The sequence below is a fragment of the Hyla sarda genome, chromosome 1 (assembly GCF_029499605.1).
Source record: "Hyla sarda isolate aHylSar1 chromosome 1, aHylSar1.hap1, whole genome shotgun sequence".
Taxonomy (NCBI): Eukaryota; Metazoa; Chordata; class Amphibia; order Anura; family Hylidae; genus Hyla; species Hyla sarda.
The window spans coordinates 585,542,959-585,564,302 of NC_079189.1; the positions used below are offsets into that span (position 1 = coordinate 585,542,959).

Below are 21,344 nucleotides of genomic sequence, written 5' to 3' on the forward strand. Positions count from 1 at the left end.
GCCAGCACATGACAGCAGGGGACCGGGACGGGTAAGTGACCTGGGATGCGATTCGCGAGCGGGCGCGTTCCGCTGTGCGAATCGCATCCCCAACGGCCATGACAGTGCAGCGCTCCCGGTCAGCGGGACTGACCGGGGCGCTGCAGGGAGAAAGACGCCGTGAGCGCTCCGGGGAGGAGCGGGGACCCGGAGCGCTAGGCGTAACAGTACCCCCCCCCCTTAGGTCTCCCCTTCTCTTTGTCCGGTAACTGCCTCCCCTGGGATGAGGACACCGGGAAAGAATGGAGGGTTTCCTCAACGGCAGGCAGTACAGCAGGAGTGGGAATGGGGAGGGAGGGCAGAGGGCGAGGCCTGGCACGGGGCAGTGTGACACCAGGACGGGGTCCATGGGGAGGCACAGAGGCTTGCCTGACGGGACTGGGAGGGGGGGAGAGGCACTTCCTGTGGCAGGCAGAGTCCCAGTTCCTGATCTCCCCGGTGGTCCAATCAATGGTGGGGGAATGAAGCCGGAGCCAAGGCAGACCGAGGAGGACCTCAGAGGTACAGTTGGGGAGAATGAAGAACTCAATCCTCTCAAGGTGGGGTCCAATAGACATGAGGAGGGGCTCTGTGCGGTAACGCACGGTGCAGTCCAATCTGGCTCCGTTGACCGCGGAAATGTAGAGCGGCTTGACGAGACGGGTCACCGGGATGCTGAATTTATTAACAAACGACTCCAAAATAAAATTTCCAGAGGCACCGGAGTCCAAGCAGGCCATGGCTGAGAGGGAGGAGTTGGCTGAAGAAGAAATCCGCATGGGTACCGTGAGACGTGGAGGAGCAGACTTGGAACCAAGAGACGCCACACCCACGTGAGCTGGGTGCGTGCGTGCGTTTCCCAGGCGTGGAGGACGGATAGGGCAATCCACCAAGAAATGCTCGGTACTGGCACAGTAAAGACAGAGATTTTCTTCCCTACGGCGATTCCTCTCTTCCTGGGTCAGGCGAGACTTATCCACTTGCATGGCCTCCTCGGCGGGAGGCCCAGGCGTAGATTGCAACGGATACTGTGGGAGAGGTGCCCAGAGATCTAAGTCTTTTTCCTGGCGGAGCTCTTGGTGTCGCTCAGAAAAACGCATGTCAATGCGGGTAGCTAGATGGATGAGTTCTTGCAGATTGGCAGGAATCTCTCGTGCGGCCAGCACATCCTTGATGCGACTGGATAGGCCTTTTTTAAAGGTCGCGCAGAGAGCCTCGTTATTCCATGATAACTCGGAAGCAAGAGTACGAAATTGGATGGCGTACTCGCCCACTGAAGAATTACCCTGGACCAGGTTCAACAGGGCAGTCTCGGCAGAAGAAGCTCGGGCTGGCTCCTCGAAGACACTCCGGAGTTCAGCGAAGAAGGCCTGGACTGTGGCTGTGGCAGGATCATTGCGGTCCCAGAGCGGTGTGGCCCAAGACAAGGCCTTTCCTGAAAGAAGGCTTACTACGAACGCCACCTTAGACCGTTCTGAAGGAAACAAGTCCGACAACATCTCCATATGCAGGGAACACTGAGACAAAAATCCACGGCAGAGTTTAGAGTCCCCATCAAATTTGTCCGGCAGGGACAAGCGGAGGTTAGGAGTGGCCACTCGCTGCGGAGGAGGTGCAGGAGCTGGCGGAGGAGATGGTTGCTGCTGTAGCAGAGGCAGAAGTTGCTGTAACATGGCGGTCAACTGCGACAGCTGCTGTCCTTGTTGGGCAATATGCTGCGATTGCTGAGCGACCACCGTGGGAAGATCAGCGAGACTTGGCAGCGGCACCTCAGCGGGATCCATGGCCGGATCTACTGTCACGATTCGGCTTCCAGGTAGTGGATCCTCTGTGTCAGCGAGGGATTGGCGTGGACCGTGCTAGTGGACCGGTTCTAAGAGGCTACTGGTTTTCACCAGAGCCCGCCGCAAAGCGGGATGGTCTTGCTGCGGCAGTAGCAACCAGGTCGTATCCACTAGCAACGGCTCTACCTCGCTGACTGCTGAGAAGGCGTGGGACAGAAGGACTAGGCAGAGGCAAGGTCAGACGTAGCAGAAGGTCGGGGGCAGGCGGCAAGGTTCGTAGTCAGGATGGGTAGCAGAAGTTCAGGTACACAGGCTTTGGACACACTAAACGCTTTCACTGGCACAAGGCAACAAGATCCGGCAAGGGAGTGCATGGGAGGAGGTCAGATAAAGGCAGGGAGCAGATGGAAGCCAATTAAGCTAATTGGGCCAGGCACCAATCATTGGTGCACTGGCCCTTTAAGTCTCAGAGAGCTGGCGCGCGCGCGCCCTAGAGAGCGGAGCCGCGCGCGCCAGCACATGACAGCAGGGGACCGGGACGGGTAAGTGACCTGGGATGCGATTCGCGAGCGGGCGCGTTCCGCTGTGCGAATCGCATCCCCAACGGCCATGACAGTGCAGCGCTCCCGGTCAGCGGGACTGACCGGGGCGCTGCAGGGAGAAAGACGCCGTGAGCGCTCCGGGGAGGAGCGGGGACCCGGAGCGCTAGGCGTAACAGGGTCCAATGAGTTTCTGTATTGCAGCCCCTTATGGAGGAATGGGCTATTTTGCTGTCGCCACAACTTTCTCAGTTCAAAGTCCCCTTGCTGCTTGTGGAGTCGAGTGGGCACCTTCTTGTGGAGGCAATAATTCATGAGGTCCCCTATGACCCAGCTTTCATCCTGCAGAGTCTTCCACGTGTATTGGTCTTCAGGGACTTCCAGAGGTCCGGGTTCGTCACCCTCTTGGGCCGTTAGAGCATTCTGGCTCATGAACCGTTGGTAGAAGGGTGGCATTTCCACATCTTCCCATTCGTCCCCTGCAGGGGGTTCTTCACCTGGGGCCATCCGGGAGAGAGCATCCGCATTGACATTGGATTTTCCACTGCAGTACTTAATACTGAAGTTATAATTGGCCAACCGGGAGACCCAACACTGTTCAATAGCCCCCAACTTAGCAGCGTTCAAGTGGGCCAAGGCATTGTTGTCCGTATAGACCGTGAAGGGGGTGGCCGCCAGATAATCCTTGAATTTTTCAGTGATGGCCCAGACCAGGGCCAAGAGCTCCAACTTGAAAGAGCTATAGTTGTCATCGTTCCTTTCCGTGCCCTTGAAGATGACGGCTGGCGTAGGCTATTACCCTCTCTTTACCATCTTGGAGGTGAGATAAGATGGCTCCCAGTCCTTCGAAACTGGCCTCAGTATATAAGCGGAACGGCTTACCGTAGTCAGAATAGGCCAAGATAGGAGGTTCTGTAAGAAGGTACTTTAAAGCTCGGAAGGCAGTTTCTTGGTCTTCAGCCCATTGTGTCGGAAGCCTCCCATTATAATTTTCCTTGGCAGTACCCCTCAGTAAGGCAGTCAAGGGGCCAGCAATTTGTGCAAAGTGAGGGATGAAAAGTCGGTAGTAGCCGGCAAATCCCAGGAAACTTATGACGTCTCGTACTGTCTTGGGTGTAGGCCAGTTCCTCACAGCACTTCTTTTCTGGGGGTCAGGTTGGACACCATCGGCACTTACGACATGTCCTAGATAGTGCACTTGTGGCTTTAACAGGTGACACTTGGATGGCTTGACCTTCAGTCCTTGCCGTATAAGGACCTGGAAAACTTCTCTTTTTTTTTTAAATCTGATATTTTTATTAAGATCTAAAACATACAGGACCCTGACCCATTCCAAAAATCTGCCACCCAACCCAAACCTCTCCATTGCCTGCCTGAGGTAGCTACAATCTACCCTGTCGAAGGCCTTCATGGCATCTATCGACAGGATGGATCGGAGCTCCTACTCCGGCATATGAATATTAGCAGACAGCTTAATCAAATTATCATGACTATTTCGGCTCGGTACAAAGCCGGTTTGGTCAGTAGCAATAATTTTGTTACAAACCTTTGCCAATCTCATTGCCAAAACCTTGGCAATAGTTTTGGCATCTGAATTTAATAGAGAGATGGGTCTATATGAATCAGCTGAAAGAAGGTTCTTTCCCTTTTTTAACAGCACTGTTGTGCGCCCCCAGAGCACTTTGTGCCCACATATGGGGTATCTCCGTAGTCGGGAGAAATTGCATTACAAATTTTGGGGGTCTTTTTTCCCTTTTACCTCTTGTCAAGATGAAAAGTATAGGGCAACACCAGCATGTTAGTGTAAATTTTTTTATTTTTTTACACTAACATGCTGGTGTAGACCCCAACTTCACCTTTTCATAAGGGGTGAAAGTAGAAAAAGCCCCCCAAAATTTGTTAGGCCCTAAACTGTTGCCTTGAAATACGACAGGGCTCCAAAGTGAGAGCGCCATGTGCATTTGAGGCCTGAATTAGGGATTTGCATAGGGGTGGACATAGGGGTATTCTACGCCAGTGATTCCCAAACAGGGTGCCTCCAGCTGTTGCAAAACTCCCAGCATGCTTGGACAGTCAACGGCTGCCGGGAATACTGGTAGTTGTTATTTTGCAACAGCTGGAGGCTCCATTTTGAAAACAGTGGCGTACCAGACGTTTTTCATTATTATTGGAGAGGGGGGCTGTGTAGGGGTATGTGTATATGTAGTGTTTTTTACTTTTTATTTTATTTTGTAGTGTAGTGTTTTTAGGGTACAGTCACACGGGCGGGGGATTACAGCTGTACATTCACCGGGGGGGGGGGGATCTCCAGCTGTTGCAAAGCTACAACTCCCAGCATGCACAGTCTATCAGTGCATGCTGGTAGTTATATTTTTGCAACAGCTGGAGGCACACGGGTTGGGAAACGCTGAGTTAGGAAACAGACAATGTTTCCCAACCAGTGTGCCTCCAGTTGTTGCAAAACCACAACTCCAAACATTCTCAGGCATGCTGGAAGTAGTAGTTCGGCGACATCTTTAGAGCCAGATGTCGCCGAACTACATCTCCCAGCATACTTGGAGTTGTAGTTTTGCAACATCTGGAGGACTACAGTTTGCAGACTACTAATACAGTGGTTCCCAATCTGTGCCCTTCCAGATGTTGCAAAACTACAACTCCAAGTATGCCAAAACTGTCCAGGCATGCTGGGAGTTGTAGTTCTGCAACATCTGAAGGGACAGATGTTACAGAACTACAACTCCCAGCATGACTGGACAGTAAGGGAATGCTGAGCATGTGTAGTTTTGCAACATCTGGAAGGGCACAGTGGTCCCAAAACTGCGGACCTACAGATGTTGCAAAACTCCAAGGGCTGTCTGGGCATGCTGAGAGTTGTAGTATACAGGGCTTTATGGCGACGTGCATTGCTGTAAAGGGCCCGACCGCGGCTGAAGATCCACTCACCTGTCGCCGCCGCCGCCGCCGTCTTCATCGCCGGGATCCGGGTCTTCAGGGACGAGGTAAGTACTGGGGCCGGGCCCCAGCACTCCCCCGTCGCGTCCTCCGGTCTTCCTCCTGTCCTCTCCGGACTTCCAGGGGCCGGGCAGGGCGGGAGGAAGTAACCGCCCTGCCCCCCCCCCCCCCCCGTACGATTGGTCGGTTAGCTAACCGAAGAATCGGAGGGGATAGGAGGAGGTGGTACCTCGCTCCTATATTTTAGCATGGTCCTGGCCTTCTGTGACAGCCGGGATCATGCAAAATTACCGGGCGGTCGGGTCCGAGAGACCTGATCAGCCCGGTATCGCCGCAGATCGCAGGGGCAATTTCCCTAGCAATTTGCGGCGATCACCGACATGGGGGCCTACATGGCCCCCCTCGGCGTTTGCCCTGGATCCCTGCTGAAGGATTTCAGCAGGGATCCGCTTGCGATCTGCACCGGGTGAGCGGCGGAGACCAGGAAAAGACCATGACGTATGCATACGTCATTGGTCCTTAAGGGGTTAAGAATATTACTTGTCATTAATATTAATAATATATTACCTTTCTGTCATTGACATTGTGTCCCAGTCACTGCCACACATTAGACTTGTGCACTACAAAATTTTTTGTTTTGTTTCGTTTCGTTTTTTCGTTTTGGAAAAAACTTTTCGGTTCGGCAATATTTTCGGTTTTGATTCTTCGGATACATTCAGTATTCGGGTGTTCGGGGCTGATTTTTTTTTCGGATACATTCGGTATTCGGGTGTTTGGGGTTGATTTTTTTCGGATACATTCGGTATTCGGGTACATTCGGTAAATCTTTTTATTCTTTTTTTGGACTTTAGCGATCCTAAAAAATTATGGAGATGCCTTTTTTATTCAAATTTCGTAGGGTACCATAAAAAAATCATAATAAGAAAGATACAGTAGTGATGGAAAAAATTGTATCTAACGAAATGTATCTTTTTTATTATGAAATGTTTATTAATTTTTAAACAGGGATCAATTTATGTGAGCGGGTAAAGCACTAAAAATGTAGCCGACAATAATGAAAATGTAGTGTGTGCGTGTTTTTCACTTTTTTTAAAAAACGTTTTTTAGGTAGTACTACAACTCCCAGCATGGAACACACTCTTCCATGTTGGGAGTAGTAGTTACCTGTACTAATTGACAGATCGCTGGGGTTCCTTGCGATCTTCTTGTATAGATGGGGCGGCAGCTCTTCTATGGTCCCCTGCACTCACGTATATATACACATATTCATATTTCCCGCAGAGCTGTGATATGTCTCGCTACGATATGTCTATTAATGCAGGTACTACAGCTCCCAGCATGGAGCAGAGTGTGCTCCATGTTGGGACTAGTGTTGCTCGCGAATATTCGCAATGCGAATTTTATTCGCGAATATCGCATATTAGCGAATTCGCGAATATAGCACTATATATTCGTAATTCTGAATATAAATTTTTTTTTTTTTTTAAATCACAGTACACATCACAGTGATCATCCCTCTCTGCTTCCAGCTTGTGTGGTGTAAAGAAGGCTCTAATACTACTGTGTGAGACTGGTGTACGAATTTTCACATATGCGAAAATTTGCATATGCTAATTTTCGTATATGCGAATTTTCGCATACGATGATTTTTGTATATGCTGATTTTTGCATATGTTAATTTTCGCATATGCGAATATTTCACATATGCGACAATAAAACGAGAATATTACGAATATGCAAATATTCGCGAATATATGACGAATACTGTAGTCGTCCATATATTCGCAAATATTCGCGAATTAGAATATGGCCTATGCCGCTCAACACTAGTTGGGACTATTAGTACCTGCAGTAAGGGACAGATCCCAGCGGATGTCACTCCTCCTGACACCTTCTGCAATGTCCTGATGTGAATGTCGGGATCAGCTGTTCTCATGGCTACAGAGCCGGGAGAACAGCTGACGCTGAGCCGTAGGTATACATGGTATATCTGCTGCCCAGCAAGAACTTACAGTGAGCCTGCAAAGACAACCCCGGACCGGACAGTATGGGAGGGGAGGGGGTCCATGACAGGGGACAGCTCTGGAGCGTCCGGGGTCAGGGAAAGTTCAGGGAGGGCAGATGGGGGACAAGGGGCGGAGAGTTAGGGTAAGTTATAAATAAAGGGGGCAGTGGGGACGGTGACCACTGGCCGAGGAGACATCGAGGGAGAAAGTTGGGCTTACCATGGATGCTGCGCTGGAAGATCTGATGCGGAGGGTCCGGGACGAGGTAGTGGCGAGGGGCGCTGACTGGCTGGTGCCACAGCTGCAGGGTCTTCAGGCCGGGAGCGCTGCAGAGGGATCCGGGGCCCCCAGGTCCAGTGCCCGCCGATCCAGGCCCCCTTCTCGTCTGAGCCCGGAGATAATTCCACGCACCCGCCGCCGCCATGCGAGCCCCTTGCGGGACCCTCCCGCTACCCCTGCACCATCCAATCCCACTCCTGAGGGCAGGGGGGCGGGGAGGAATCCACCGGGCGTGCAGCGGGTGGCGGAGACGAGCGGCGCTGTCGCGGCTGCTGGGAGAGGAGGCCGCAAAGCGAACCTGGAGGATACGGCTGTTCCTCGCTCTGATGTTCCGAGAGCGAGGGGGGCCCGGAGGTCGGGGAGGAGGCGCAGTGTTTCTCCAGTGGCCCGGAGGGGCGCACGAACCACGCGGGTGGCTGTTGGAGGGAGCCAGGAAGAGGCTTCCGGTATCGCTGAGGCCCCCAGGAACTATGGGGGCCGGAGGTCTGGGCACCATGACGACGGGAGAGGCCAAGATACTACACGGGGGAGGTCGGGGAATGGTCTGGCCCTGGGCACGTCTGAAGTGAGCTCAGCTGAACTGAGCAGTGATGGGGAGGGGAGGGGCCGGGACTCCCCTGCCTTGAGTGCTACAGGAGAGAGACTTGCCTCTGTTGTCAGGAGAGTGGAGACAAGAGGAGTCGGGGCAGGAGGAAGACGCAGGCTGTCTGTGGCTGGGAGTGTGGTGGAGCCGCCTGCACCAGCTGGAGGCAGTGTTTCTGCTGATGGAGCGGATGTTCGTGGAGCTGCAACAGCGGGGTCTGCCCACCGCGTGCCGTCTGGATCTACGGGAGCTGCTGCATCGGGTGATGGTGGAGATTCGGGAGCTACAGCCGCTGGTCACCTGGGGCCAGAGAGGCTTGGTGAGTCTGCTTCATTGTCCAATGTGGGGGGTGGGGGGGGTTTGTGGGAGGGGCTACAGTCTTTGCTGCGTGATGTTAGAAGCCTTTTGCAGGACAGGGCTGCTTCTAGCAGGGGGTCTCCGGTTGCTGTGTGGGAGGCAGGACAGGGTCCGCAGGGGTTGGTGGCGGCAGACAAGGCAGCTGGGGGGAGTGGGGGGTCTGCAGTGGTGACGGCTGCGGTTGGTACTGAGATCGAGATAGGGAGGGGTGCGATAGTGGGGGCGCCCGCGGCGCCGGCGGCTAAGGCTGGGGATGAGGTGAGATTGGCGGATGCGGCTAGGGGGGAGGTTTATGTCTGTTTTGAAGGGCCGCTGGGGGCTCATTTGAAGGCGGAGGTCAGGGAGAAAATATGGAAGGATGAGTATGTGGAGATATTTTCTCTCTTGCCTCTGGAGAAATTTAATTTAGACAGGGTGAAGCCGGATGAGTCTAAGAAGGAAGAGGAGGAGCGTCGGCGGTATCGGTTGATACCCAGGACGTTTTCCAATTGGTTGCAGGCCTTCGCCATCCTAGCCAGTGTCGTTGGGGAGAAAGCGCCTGGGAATTGTTCAGGCCTTTTTTGTTACATGGATTCAGTGGGGGAGGCGTACAGGGTTTATGGGGGTACCGCTTGGTTGCGGTATGATGAACAGTTCCGGCAGCGGAAGGCGGTTAGGCCTTCTTTACGCTGGGATCATAAAGACATTGGGCTTTGGATGAGGTTGATGGCGGCACCGAAGGGTGTGGGCCAGTCCTTTCGGGACGGGGCCGGTGCAGATCCGGTCGGCCGGCGGGGACGAGTAAAGGGTGCTGCTGGCAGTTTAATGAGGGGCAATGCCGATTCGGGGAGGGATGCCGTTTTAAGCATGAATGCTCCGGTTGCGGAGGTGCTCACAGTTTGTCCAGATGTTTTAAAAAGGGGAAGAGAGGGGGATTGGAGATTGAGCACAAGGGGGGAAACACCAGTGAAGGTGGCAAGGATGGGGCCGTTTTTAGACAGGTACCCAAATAGGGGGGATGCGCGACTGTTGAGGGAGGGGTTTGAGTTAGGATTTCGTATACCGTGTGCCAATGTTAAACCGCAAGGGGTGGTTAGGAATTTGGTGTCGGCTCTGCGGCACCCGGAGGTGGTTTGGGAGAAGTTGTTGAAGGAGGTGGCGTTGGGCCGCATGGCGGGCCCATTTCCGGAGGTTCCTTTGCCGGAATTGCGGGTGTCCCCTTTGGGGCTCGTTCCGAAGAAGGAACCGAATAGATTCCGGCTTATTCACCACCTCTCACATCCAGTGGGGGGTTCGGTGAATGACGGGATTGATCCGGAGGTGTGCGCAGTGACGTATACCTCTTTTGATGCGGCGCTGGCTTGGGTCCGGAAATATGGGAGGGGGGCTCTCTTGGCTAAGACAGACATTGAGGCGGCGTTTCGCCTTTTGCCGGTGCACCCGGATAGTTTTGGGTTGTTGGGGTGTTGTTGGGAGGGGGAGTATTTTGTGGATAAATGTTTACCTATGGGGTGCTCGGTGTCGTGCGCACTGTTTGAGTGTTTTATCAGGTTCCTGGAATGGGTAGTGCGGGCCGAGTCTCAAGTTGATTCGGTGCTACATTACCTCGACGATTTTTTGTTCGTGGGTCCGGGTGGTTCGGCGGTGTGTTCGGTGTTATTGCAGACTATGGAGAGGGTGGCGGCCGGCTTTGGGGTGCCCTTGGCGCCCGACAAGATGGAGGGGCCGTCCACTCAATTGAAGTTTTTGGGCTTGGTAATAGACACGGTGGCCATGGAATGCCGGCTGCCTGAAGATAAACTGAGTGAATTAAAGGGGGCGGTGGAGTCGGCGGCGGGGATGCGGAAGTTGCAACTTAGGGACTTGCAGTCGTTGTTGGGTAGGCTGAATTTTGCCTGTCGCATTATGCCGATGGGGCGTGTCTTCTGCCGCAGGTTGGCGGCTGCGACCGCGGGGGTGACCAGGCCGCGGCATTATGTTCGCCTGACTGCGGATTTGCGAGCTGACTTGGCGGTGTGGGCGGAGTTTTTGGAGGTCTATAATGGTAGGTCGGTAATCATGGGGGGGCAAGTGTCTAATTGGGATCTGGAGTTGTTTACCGATGCGTCGGGGAGCCATGGGTTTGGAGTATATTGGCAGGGGGAATGGTGCGTTGGTGCATGGCCGGATGAGTGGAGGTCGGCAGGGCTGGTGCGGAACTTGGCTCTATTGGAATTATTTCCTATTCTAGTGGCGGTTGAGATTTGGGGGGATAGGCTCCGGGACAAGAAGGTATGCTTTCGGTGCGATAATCTGGGGGTGGTGCAAGCTATTAATGCGCAGACGGCGAATTCGCCACCGGTTGTGCGTTTGTTGCGGCAGCTGGTGTTGAGGGGGTTGCGTCTTAATGCGCAGTTTGTTGCCTTGCATGTTCCTGGGGTTCAGAACGAAATTGCTGACTCCCTTTCTCGTTTCCAGTGGGGTCGATTTCGGGCGTTGGCACCGGAAGCGGAGGTCGAAGGGATCGCATGTCCGGAGGAGCTGTGGAGAGTGGTTTAACGGCGGCTTTTGGGCTTGTCAGGCGGTCGGTCTGTGCGAGCACCTGGGCCGGCTATTGTAAGTGCTGGAAAGAGTGGGAAGAACTGGTGGCAGGTATGGGTGTGTTGCAGTCTGTGGGGGATTGGGAGGCGGCAGTCTTGTTTTTTGTGGGGAGGTTGTATGAGGACGGGGTGTCTGGGTCCGGACTTAGCCGGCGGCTGTCGGCTTTGGCGTTTTGGTTTCAGGTACGGGGAATGCAGGACGCTACTAAGGCGTTTTTGGTTAGAAAGGCGGCCAGGGGGTTTCGGAGGGGCTTGCAGGTTAGGGACTCCAGGAGGCCGGTGTCCTTTTCTTTGTTAGTGGAGTTAGGTGGTGTTTTGTCCCGGGTGTGTCTTTCGAATTTTGAGCTGGTTCTGTTTCGGCTTGCTTTTTCATTAGCGTTTTTTGGAGCGTTTCGGGTGTCAGAATTGGTGGCGCCGAGTAAGGTCTCGGTGGGAGGGTTGTTGGTGTCTGATGTGACTGATGACGGGGGTAATTTGACATGTGTGGTCCGGCGCTCCAAGACAGATCAGTTGGGTCGGGGTTTTGTGGTGAGATTGGCGCCGTTGGCTGGGTCGGGCATGTGCCCGGTGTCTTGTTTTAGGGCATACGTGGCTATTCGCCCGGCAATGGGGGGGCCATTGCTGATGCACGAAGGTGGTGAATTTTTATCTAGGTTTCAGTTTATTCGAGTTTTCCAGCTGGCCTTGAAAAAACTGGGTAGGGGTGGTGGGGATTTTAGTTCCCATTCATTCAGAATTGGGGCTGCTACAGAGGCTGCAAGGTGGGGGCTGGGACCAGATGCTATACGGCGGATAGGCCGGTGGGAATCTGATAGATTTCGTTTATATGTGCGTCCTCATTTGATGTAATTTCGGTGGGTTTGTTGCTGTAAGGGGTTTTTGTTTGTTGTTTATGTTTTTCAGGTGCTGCGCCGTGCCTAATCTGGATCCGGGGACACTCATATGTGGTGAGGGGTGCGGCGAGGGCCGCGGTGCGCCCGGATGGGCGGCAATTGGGTTTTTCCAGGGAAAAGGCACAGGTGAGGTGGTTGGGGCAAGGTGGGTTGTTGTGGGGGGGAGTTCTGCCGTTTTTACAGAAATATGTCGACCTGGATAGGGCCCCTGATGTGTTAGTCCTTCACGTGGGGGGCAACGACTTGGGGGGCAGGACGGCCAGGTCCTTGATGAGGGACATTAAGCTGGACCTGTTGAGAATCTGGTCGTCATTTCCGGGGATTTTTATCATATGGTCGGACATTGTGGCCAGGCTTAAATGGAGGCGGGCAAGGTCGGTGGCTAGCCTGAATAGGGCGCGGGCGAAAGTTAATAGAGTGGTCAGTCGTTTTGTGGCTAGGAACGGGGGCCTGGCGGTCAGGCACAGGGAACTGGAGGTTGCCTCTTCCGAGTTCTTGGGGCCTGATGGGGTCCATTTGAATCCCATTGGGACGGATCTTTGGGCGTGGGAAATATGAGACATGTTGGAGAGGGCGGTTCAGTTGTGGGGGAGCGGCCGCTTGTAAGGAGTCACAAGAGGCCGTTGGTGGCAGGAGCTAGAGGGGGACTTGGAGACAATTGGAGAGAGTTGGCACTGAATGGGATGGTGAGGCTGGGGGCGGTACCCAGCCTCGTGTGGTGAAACCCTGCGGGAGAGGCCCAAAGGGGCGGGGGTCTCTGAAGGCGGTGCCCTGGGGTTAAGGGAAGGGACGACCCAGGGCAAAGTAGGAGACCCGAGGAAAATTTGGGATGCCTCCAAGTCCTCTCTCTGGCTAGGTGGTAGAGTCGAGTTAAAGGATATTTGCACTAGTTTGTTTGTATAGGGATATGTGTGGTCAGGTAATGTTACATGAGTATGTTTAATGTTATTTAAAGGTTAATTAATATTTGAGGATTAAGTTATGATGTTTTTGAATAAAATGGCCGCTGTGGCCTTTATACCAAAAGTATGTGGTCCGTGTCTTTTATGGGGGGAGTAAGTAAGAAGAAGGGGCACAGCGCAGGTGGATGATACCCTAGTCAAGACAACCCCGGACCGGACAGTATGGGAGGGGAGGGGGTCCATGACAGGGGACAGCTCTGGAGCGTCCGGGGTCAGGGAAAGTTCAGGGAGGGCAGATGGGGGACAAGGGGCGGAGAGTTAGGGTAAGTTATAAATAAAGGGGGCAGTGGGGACGGTGACCACTGGCCGAGGAGACATCGAGGGAGAAAGTTGCCCGCCCGCCCGCCCTGATGTTGTGTTCATCGGTGGGGTATATTTGAGATGTCGCAGCGGCAGGAGCTAGAGGGGGACTTGGAGACAATTGGAGAGAGTTGGCACTGAATGGGATGGTGAGGCTGGGGGCGGTACCCAGCCTCGTGTGGTGAAACCCTGCGGGAGAGGCCCAAAGGGGCGGGGGTCTCTGAAGGTGGTGCCCTGGGGTTAAGGGAAGGGACGACCCAGGGCAAAGTAGGAGACCCGAGGAAAATTTGGGATGCCTCCAAGTCCTCTCTCTGGCTAGGTGGTAGAGTCGAGTTAAAGGATATTTGCACTAGTTTGTTTGTATAGGGATATGTGTGGTCAGGTAATGTTACATGAGTATGTTTAATGTTATTTAAAGGTTAATTAATATTTGAGGATTAAGTTATGATGTTTTTGAATAAAATGGCCGCTGTGGCCTTTATACCAAAAGTATGTGGTCCGTGTCTTTTATGGGGGGAGTAAGTAAGAAGAAGGGGCACAGCGCAGGTGGATGATACCCTAGTCATGTGTATACAGTATACACATTGCTGGCTCACTTAACCCCTTGCTGAGCTGTGCGCTATGCGCAAGCCCAGCAAGGGAAGAGTGAATTTACACTGCTGGACAGTGTAGGTTAACCCTTTGGGCGGTATACACTATATACAGCTATCTATAGATAGCTGTTTATAGTGTATACAGAAGAAGAAGTCCGCTTACTTCTCTCGTGTACCGGGCAGGTCCGTGTAGCTCCGCCCCTAGTGATGATGTCATTAGGGGGCGGGGCTACAGAAGGGAACAAGGCTAGTTAATCTGAAGCTCTGTTCACATTGTCTGTTTTGTATAATGTGAACAGACCCTTCTGGCAGTGTCTACCCAGACAGGGAGACTCCAGCTGTTGCTAAACTACAACTCCCAGCATGCCCAGACAGCCAAAGGCTGTCTGAGCATGCTAGGAGTTGTAGTTTTGCACCTATTGGTGGCTCCCTGTTTGGGTAGACATTGCAACATGGGTGCTCTCCCCAGCGGACAGCGGCAAAAATATCATAACCATTTTTTTGTGTTTTTTTTCTTCTCTTTTCAGATCCGTGTATGCAGAGGATTACTCTGCAGTGTATTCGATGGATTACGGTGGATTATTATTTTTTTCTTTTAATAAAATGGTTAACGAGGGCTGTGGGGGAGTGTTTTTTTAAATAAAATAATTTTTCCAATGTGTTGTGTTTTTTTTAATGAATTTTCAGGGTTAGTAGTGGAAGCTGGTCTTATTGACTGAATCCATTACTAAGCCAGGGTTTAGCGCTAGCCCCAAAAACAGCTAGCGCTAACCCCCAATTATTACCCCGGTACCCACCACCACAGGGGTGTCGGGAACAGCCGGTACCAACAGGCCCGGAGTGTCAAAAATTGTTCTCCTGGGCCTAGGCGGTAACAGGCTGGCGTTATTTAGGCTGGGGAGGGCCAGTAACAATGGTCCCCGCCCACCCTAGTAACGTCAGGCTGTTGCTGTTTGGTTGGTATTGTGCTGAGAATGAAAATACGGGGAACCCTATACGTTTTTTTTTTTTTATTTAAATAGTTGCAGTTCTGTAACATCTGTCCCTTCAGATTTAGCAATTTTCATGAAATTTTTGAAAATTGCTTCTCTATTTTGAAGCCCTCTAATTTTTTTAAAAAAGCAAAAATATGTCCATTTTATTGTACTTGTGAAGAAAAATAAAATTTATTGTGAATATCAATTTTCCTTACAAGTAGAGAGCTTCAAAGTTAGAAAAATGCAAAATTTTCATTAAATTTGGGGATTTTTCACCAAAAAAGGATGCAAGTAACGCCGAAAATTTACCACCAAAATAAAATAGAATATGTCACGAAAAAACAATCTCAGAATCAGAATATTCGGTAAAAGTGTTTTCGCGTTATTAATTCGTAAAGTGACGGTGGTCAGAATTGTGAAAAAGGGCCCAGTCCTTAAGGTGAAAAAGGGTTGCGTCCTTAAGGGGTTAAGAAACACCTTATTTTCTGTCAACCAATGCAAAATTCTCTAATAGTGCCCCTCCCGAGACTAGACTCTGGATCCGCCCCTGGTTGTGGTTAAACTTTACTTTCCTGGAAAAGTTTCTGAGTTGCCCATAGCAACCAATCAGATTGCTTCCTTCATTTTTCAGAGGCCTTTTCAAAAATGAAAGAAGCAATCTGATTGGTCTGATTGGTTGCTATGGGCAACAGCACAACTCTTCCTCTGCACTGGTTTTGCTGAATCTCCCCCATAGAGGAAGATTTATCAAAACCCAAAACCTGTCCAGAGGAAAAGTTTCTGAGTTGCCCATAGCAACCAATCAGATCGCTTCTTTAATTTTTCATAGGCTTTTTCAAGAATAAAAGAAGCAAACTGATTGGTTGCTATGGGCATCTCAGCAGCTTTTCCACTGGTCAGGTTTTGATAAATCTCTCTCTATGGGGGAGATTCATCAAAACCAGTGTAGAGGAAGAGTTATGCAGTTGCCCATAGCAACCAATCAGATTGCTTCTTTCATTTTTGAAAAGACCTCTGAAAAATGAAGGAAGCAATCTGATTGGTTGCTTTGGGCAACTCAGAAACTTTTACAGAAATGGTGGATGCTAACTTTTTGTATCTTATATGGAATTATTCCTATATTCATACATTTTGGAATCATCGATCTTATTTAAAAAAGGTATAACATTAAGATCGAACGAGACCCTTAGATGCTTATCCTTGGAGATGTTGGGGAGTCTATATATAAGAAAAGTTTAATTAGACTATTTCCTTATGCAAAGTTGCTGTCCGGGCATGCTGGGAGTTGTGGTTTTGCAGCGGTTGGGGGTTCACGGCTTAGAGACCACTGCTGTAGAGGGTGCAAATGTATCCGAGCCCTGGAACTCAAATAATGTGAAATATGAGATGATTAAAATGGAGCCCCTGCACTAATTACTTGGGTTCTTTGGTCTGTAAGGTCCATAGTAGAAACATCAGGTTCTGTCCATAGCAGATACTAAATCATGGCAGCTCTAAGAAACAAGCAGTCATCGTGACATCAGACATGTGATGTCATAGACAGCTGAAGTCCTGACATTCCACTGACAGCCGCCCGAGCCTTCATTCTGTAGATTGGTACAGTGCGATTAGCAACTTCTATTTCTTCTTCTTGACTGAGATGGAGCTAAAAGGTTTGGGGTTCGTCCCCCTTCTGTTGGCGTTTTGGTGTGCGGCCTGGCTTGCCACCAGCTACATCGTGACGGTCGTCCTCGGCCATGCAGCCTCGCCACTGATGCACATCAGGTAAGATAAACAAGCACAAGATTCTTATTTCATGGGTTGGGAGTGAGGAAATATCCATAATAACATTGGTTTCTTTTCCTTCACAGTGACGTGGGAAATTTCTTTCCCGAAAACATATTATTGAGAATTGGTTTCATAGGGACATCCATTGGCACTTTGGTACTAACCTTTCTTATTTATAAGTATATGGTTATGCATACTGAAGAGTTCAGGGGTCATCAGGTCCTGATCCAGAGGATCCTGCTCGCCATTGTGTGGGCCTCCTGTTTTGGTACAGCTGTCATGCATGTATTGTCCCCCGAAGAATATCCCAGGATACACTTTGTCAGCATGGTAATTTCCATTACATGTGAAGCCTTATACTACCTTGGGCAGTCCATCCAGATGTATAAATTACCAGGAGCAAAAAAAGTCATCCACCATAGTAGATGCACCTGCTGTGGCCTGGCTTTTACCTGCGCAATTTTCTACTTTGGATATAAAACATTACAGGAATTATTCTATGATGATGAAGACTGGGACGAGATCCGTGAAATCACCACCATAATCATCGAGTGGGTGATGCTTCTACTGATCCTGATAAACACCGTGACCTATTATTCCACCATGCAGAGGTTAATGTTAACCGTCTCCAGGAACAGCTGCAAACTCTCTCTTAGAGTAAGAATTGATGACTTCGGGGTGTAGACCACCACGTGGGCCATCAAGTGGACTTCTGGGAGAGATACTGCACAGGACACGGAAAAACCATAAAAAAAATAATATGAGCTGGTAATATTACCTATACAAAAAAAATAAAAAACATAAAAGAAAAATATTGGTGTGTGACGTGTAATACCTACCGTATATACTCGAGTATAAGCCGAGTTTTTCAGCACCATTTTTCCTTCTGAAAATGCCCCCCTCGGCTTATACTCGAGTGATCTCTCCGCCTGTCAATCCCTTCTCAGTGGTCTTCAACCTGCGGACCTCCAGATGATGCAAAACTACAACTCCCAGCATGCCCGGGCATGCTGGGTGTTGTAGTTTTGAAACCTCTGGAGGTCCGCAGGTTGAAGACCACTGCGGCCTTCGTCATCATCCAGCCCCCTCCTTTTGTTTTGTACTCACCTCCCCTCGGTGGGAAGGAAGGGTTAGCTGGTTCGGGCCCTCTATGGTGCAGGGACCATCCAGTGGGGAGGGTTAGTCGTTGCGGGCTGTCCATTTTCACCAGGGGGCCCTCTTTTCCACGCTTCGGGTCCGGTCCCGGACTAGTGACGTTGCCTTGATGACGACGCACAGGGACGTTCATGCACAATGTCCCTGTGCATCGTCGTCAGGGCAACGTCACTAGGACCAGCTCACCCTAACTTCCTGCCGAGGGGAGGCGAGTACAAAACAAAAAGGTGGGGGGGGGCTGGATGATGACGAAGGCCGCAGTGGTCTTCTACCTGCGGACCTCCAGAGGTTTCAAAACTACAACTCCCAGCATACCCAGACAGTCGATGGCTGTCCGGGCATGCTGGGAGTTGTAGTTTTGCAACATCTGGAGGCCCGCCGGTTGAAGACCACTGATGAAGGCATTGACAGGCGGTGATGATGAAGGGGGGGGGGGGGTGATGATGAAGGGGAGGGGGATGATGAAGAAGGCCGCAGTGGTCTTCAACCTGCGGACCTCCAGAGGTTTCAAAACTACAACTCCCAGCATACCCAGACAGCCGATGGCTGTCCGGGCATGCTGGGAGTTGTAGTTTTGCAACATCTGGAGGTCCGCAGGTTGAAGACCACTAATGAAGGGATTGACAGGCGGTGATGATGCAGGGGGTGGGATGATGACGGGGCTCTGGATGATTACATGGGGGGTTGATGTATTTCCCACCCTAGGCTTACAGTCGAGTCAATAACTTTTCCTGGGTTTTTGGGGTGAAATTAGGGGCCTCGGCTTATATTCGGGTCGGCTTATACTCGAGTATATACGGTAGTTAGAAAACCAGAATCAAATTCATCAGATTCTTTTCATTTGACCGAATGGAATGTTCTTCTTCCATTGTTTCCGATGGCAACTGTTAAAGTCGAGGTAGCTGTTTGCATCCACCTTCTCAAAATAGGTGGCAGTATGCAAACAGCCATCCGGAATATAGATATTTAAATCCAGGAACTCAAATTTTTGGGGGGACTGATGCAACGCTGCCTTTGGCAATCTCTGGCTCTGCCATAGCACTTTTTTTTGAAGGGGCGTGTCGGCTGCCGCTTCGTCTGGTGGTCAACACACGCTATCTGGCCAGCGAGCCAGGGCCCCGTACAGGAGATCGCGGGGGCCCCCAGCGGTCGGACCCCTCGCAATCTGAAACTTATCCCCTACCCTTGGGATAGGGGATGTTTTTCAGCACTGGACTACTCCTTTAATTGCCTCCAAAATGAAGTTCCTCTGATGTATTTTTTTCGGTCTTTATGTACATTAGGTAGAAAATAAACATAAGGTACATTTAGGTTGGGGTTAAATATATATCATGTTTTTCCCTCTTAACTCCTTGGGGACGGAGCTTAAAGTCTGATTTTAAAGGGATTTTCTGATAAAGGGATTTTCTGCTAGGGTTGGTTGAAATTATCTTGACTTGCAATTATTTCCTTTTTGACAACACTTTTTACATTCAAAAGAGAGGGACCGCCATGGGATCCAACATGGCGCCAACCTACGCCAACATGGTAATGGCGGATTTGGAGGTCAGTGTCATCTATGTGTCCCACCATTTTGGGAAGGATCTCAAATGGTGGAGATACATAGATGACATTTTTGTCATCTGGGGAGGCACACCTACGGAACTTAACATGTTTTTTGATTTTCTTAATGACATTGATCGTGACATAAAATTCACGATGGTGTCATCTAACAAGGGGATCCAGTTCCTAGACACTTGGACTTATATTGAGGATTCAAGACTTAAAACTGATTTGTTTATTAAACCGACTGACAGGAACAACCTATTAAGATATGAAAGCTCCCATCCAAAAAATATGATTAAATCCTTACCCCTTAGTCAACTAATGAGGGTTAGGAGGATTGTTGATGACCCCTCCAGCCTTGAGAGTAGATTGGGAGAAATGGGTCAAAAATTCACTGACAGGGGTTATCCCAAAACATTGGTGAATAGACACATTCACACAGTTAAATCTATGGATCGTGATGCTTTATTGTTTCCGTCAACAGACACTACCTCACAAAAAAAGAAGTCAGATCGGATCCCCTTTGTATCTACATACACTGATTACAGTATGAAGATTGGTAGGATCGTAGCCTCACACTGGAATATTTTGAAAACTCTTTTGAGACTGTACCTGAATTCGCCAGTCCCCCTCTGTTATCCTATAGGAGGGCACCAAACATTAAGGATAAGTTGGTAAAAACTGATGTCAGCAACTTTAAACATGATTTAGCATCCGAGCTAAAACCCGGATGTTTTCCATGTATGGAATGTGACAATTGCACCATGATGGTAAAAGGAAATGTCTTTATTCACCCCACTACTGGACAGACGTTTAAAATAAAATATCATCTCACCTGTATGAGTGAATATGTAATTCATGTACTTGTCTGTCCCTGTACAAAATTATATGTAGGGGAAACGACAACCCAATGCAGGATCAGGTTAAATAACCACAAATCCACCATTAGGATATGGAAGATAGATCTCCCTGTACCACGCCATTTCCTAGAGTGTAATCATAGGGTCGACCAATTAAAATTTACTATTATCGATCATGTACCAGTCTTGAAGAGAGGGGGTGACAGGGCAAAAATATTGAAACAGAAAGAGTTAAGATGGATATCTAAACTGAACACATTGAGACCAATTGGTATGAATATTGACTTCTCACTAAAACCATTTTTTTGAGCCCCCGAAGTAAAATTGTGTATGTTGGTGGCTATACTCCACATGTATAGTGATATATGTCTTTTGTGTATTATTTGTATTATTTATATGATTTTAATCTGTTTTATGACACCTTTTTTCTTCTGTTCTCTCCTCTTAGAGATCCTCTGGAAGTACCTTCCAACTGCCCCTATCCGACGTCATAAGGAATGTTGTTTTCAAGCTTTCAAGTCTACATGATCAATGTAATTTTTCCTGCTTTGGACCCTATATTTTTGTTTTTCATGATTAATAAAGAGCCTTTTTCGCTTTAATTATATAGTTACTACTTAATTTTTAGAGATGGCGTGGAATGAGTCAGGGGGTACACATAATCTCAGCTATTGGGGTTGTGAGGATGTGAGTCACGTGAGGGTGACACCTCCGTGAACACATCCAACACACCCCTATGTTAGGGATGATGATGTGGGATGATGATGTGGAACATGGAGGAAAATGTATCCCCCATGTACACATGAACTTCTCCATGCAATTGGGTGACATATATCTATGGTTAACACCTTTGATAGAGGTCCCCTTATATATATTGAGTCTATGGTTCCCTCCTGACCATTACTAACCTGTTTATATTTCCCTAGTTGGGTTGAGCAGAAGTCTCTTTATTATTAATTTCTTTAGTATTCCCTTTTTTTTTGGGACATGTAATTACTTTATTTATTCACTGGGTCCTGTAGTCAGGTCTATATTTTCAATTTATGTCTATTTGACACATCATGTGACCGCTGGAGCGAACGGTCATGTGGTTGCGATCATGTGACTTACCTGTTGTGCGGTCATGTGATTGTGATCATGTGACTTGTCTGCTGTTTATGCGGGCGCATAGCGGCGGCTCGTCGCGATCGCGAGCGGCCATCCGCTTCTGCGCAGA

General features: G+C 49.9%; 1 protein-coding gene across 1 annotated transcript; it reads left to right on the top strand.

Annotated features, from left to right (window-relative positions):
* Positions 1-16,408: 16,408 nt before the first annotated feature.
* Positions 16,409-20,704, top strand: LOC130295063 (DNA damage-regulated autophagy modulator protein 1-like). The gene is made up of 3 exons (XM_056545321.1): positions 16,409-16,565; positions 16,652-17,336; positions 20,577-20,704. Exons 1-2 carry the CDS (start codon positions 16,441-16,443, stop codon positions 17,250-17,252), a joined length of 726 nt encoding a protein of 241 aa, XP_056401296.1. The 5' UTR covers positions 16,409-16,440; the 3' UTR covers positions 17,253-17,336; positions 20,577-20,704.
* The last annotated feature ends 640 nt before the right edge of the window (positions 20,705-21,344 follow it).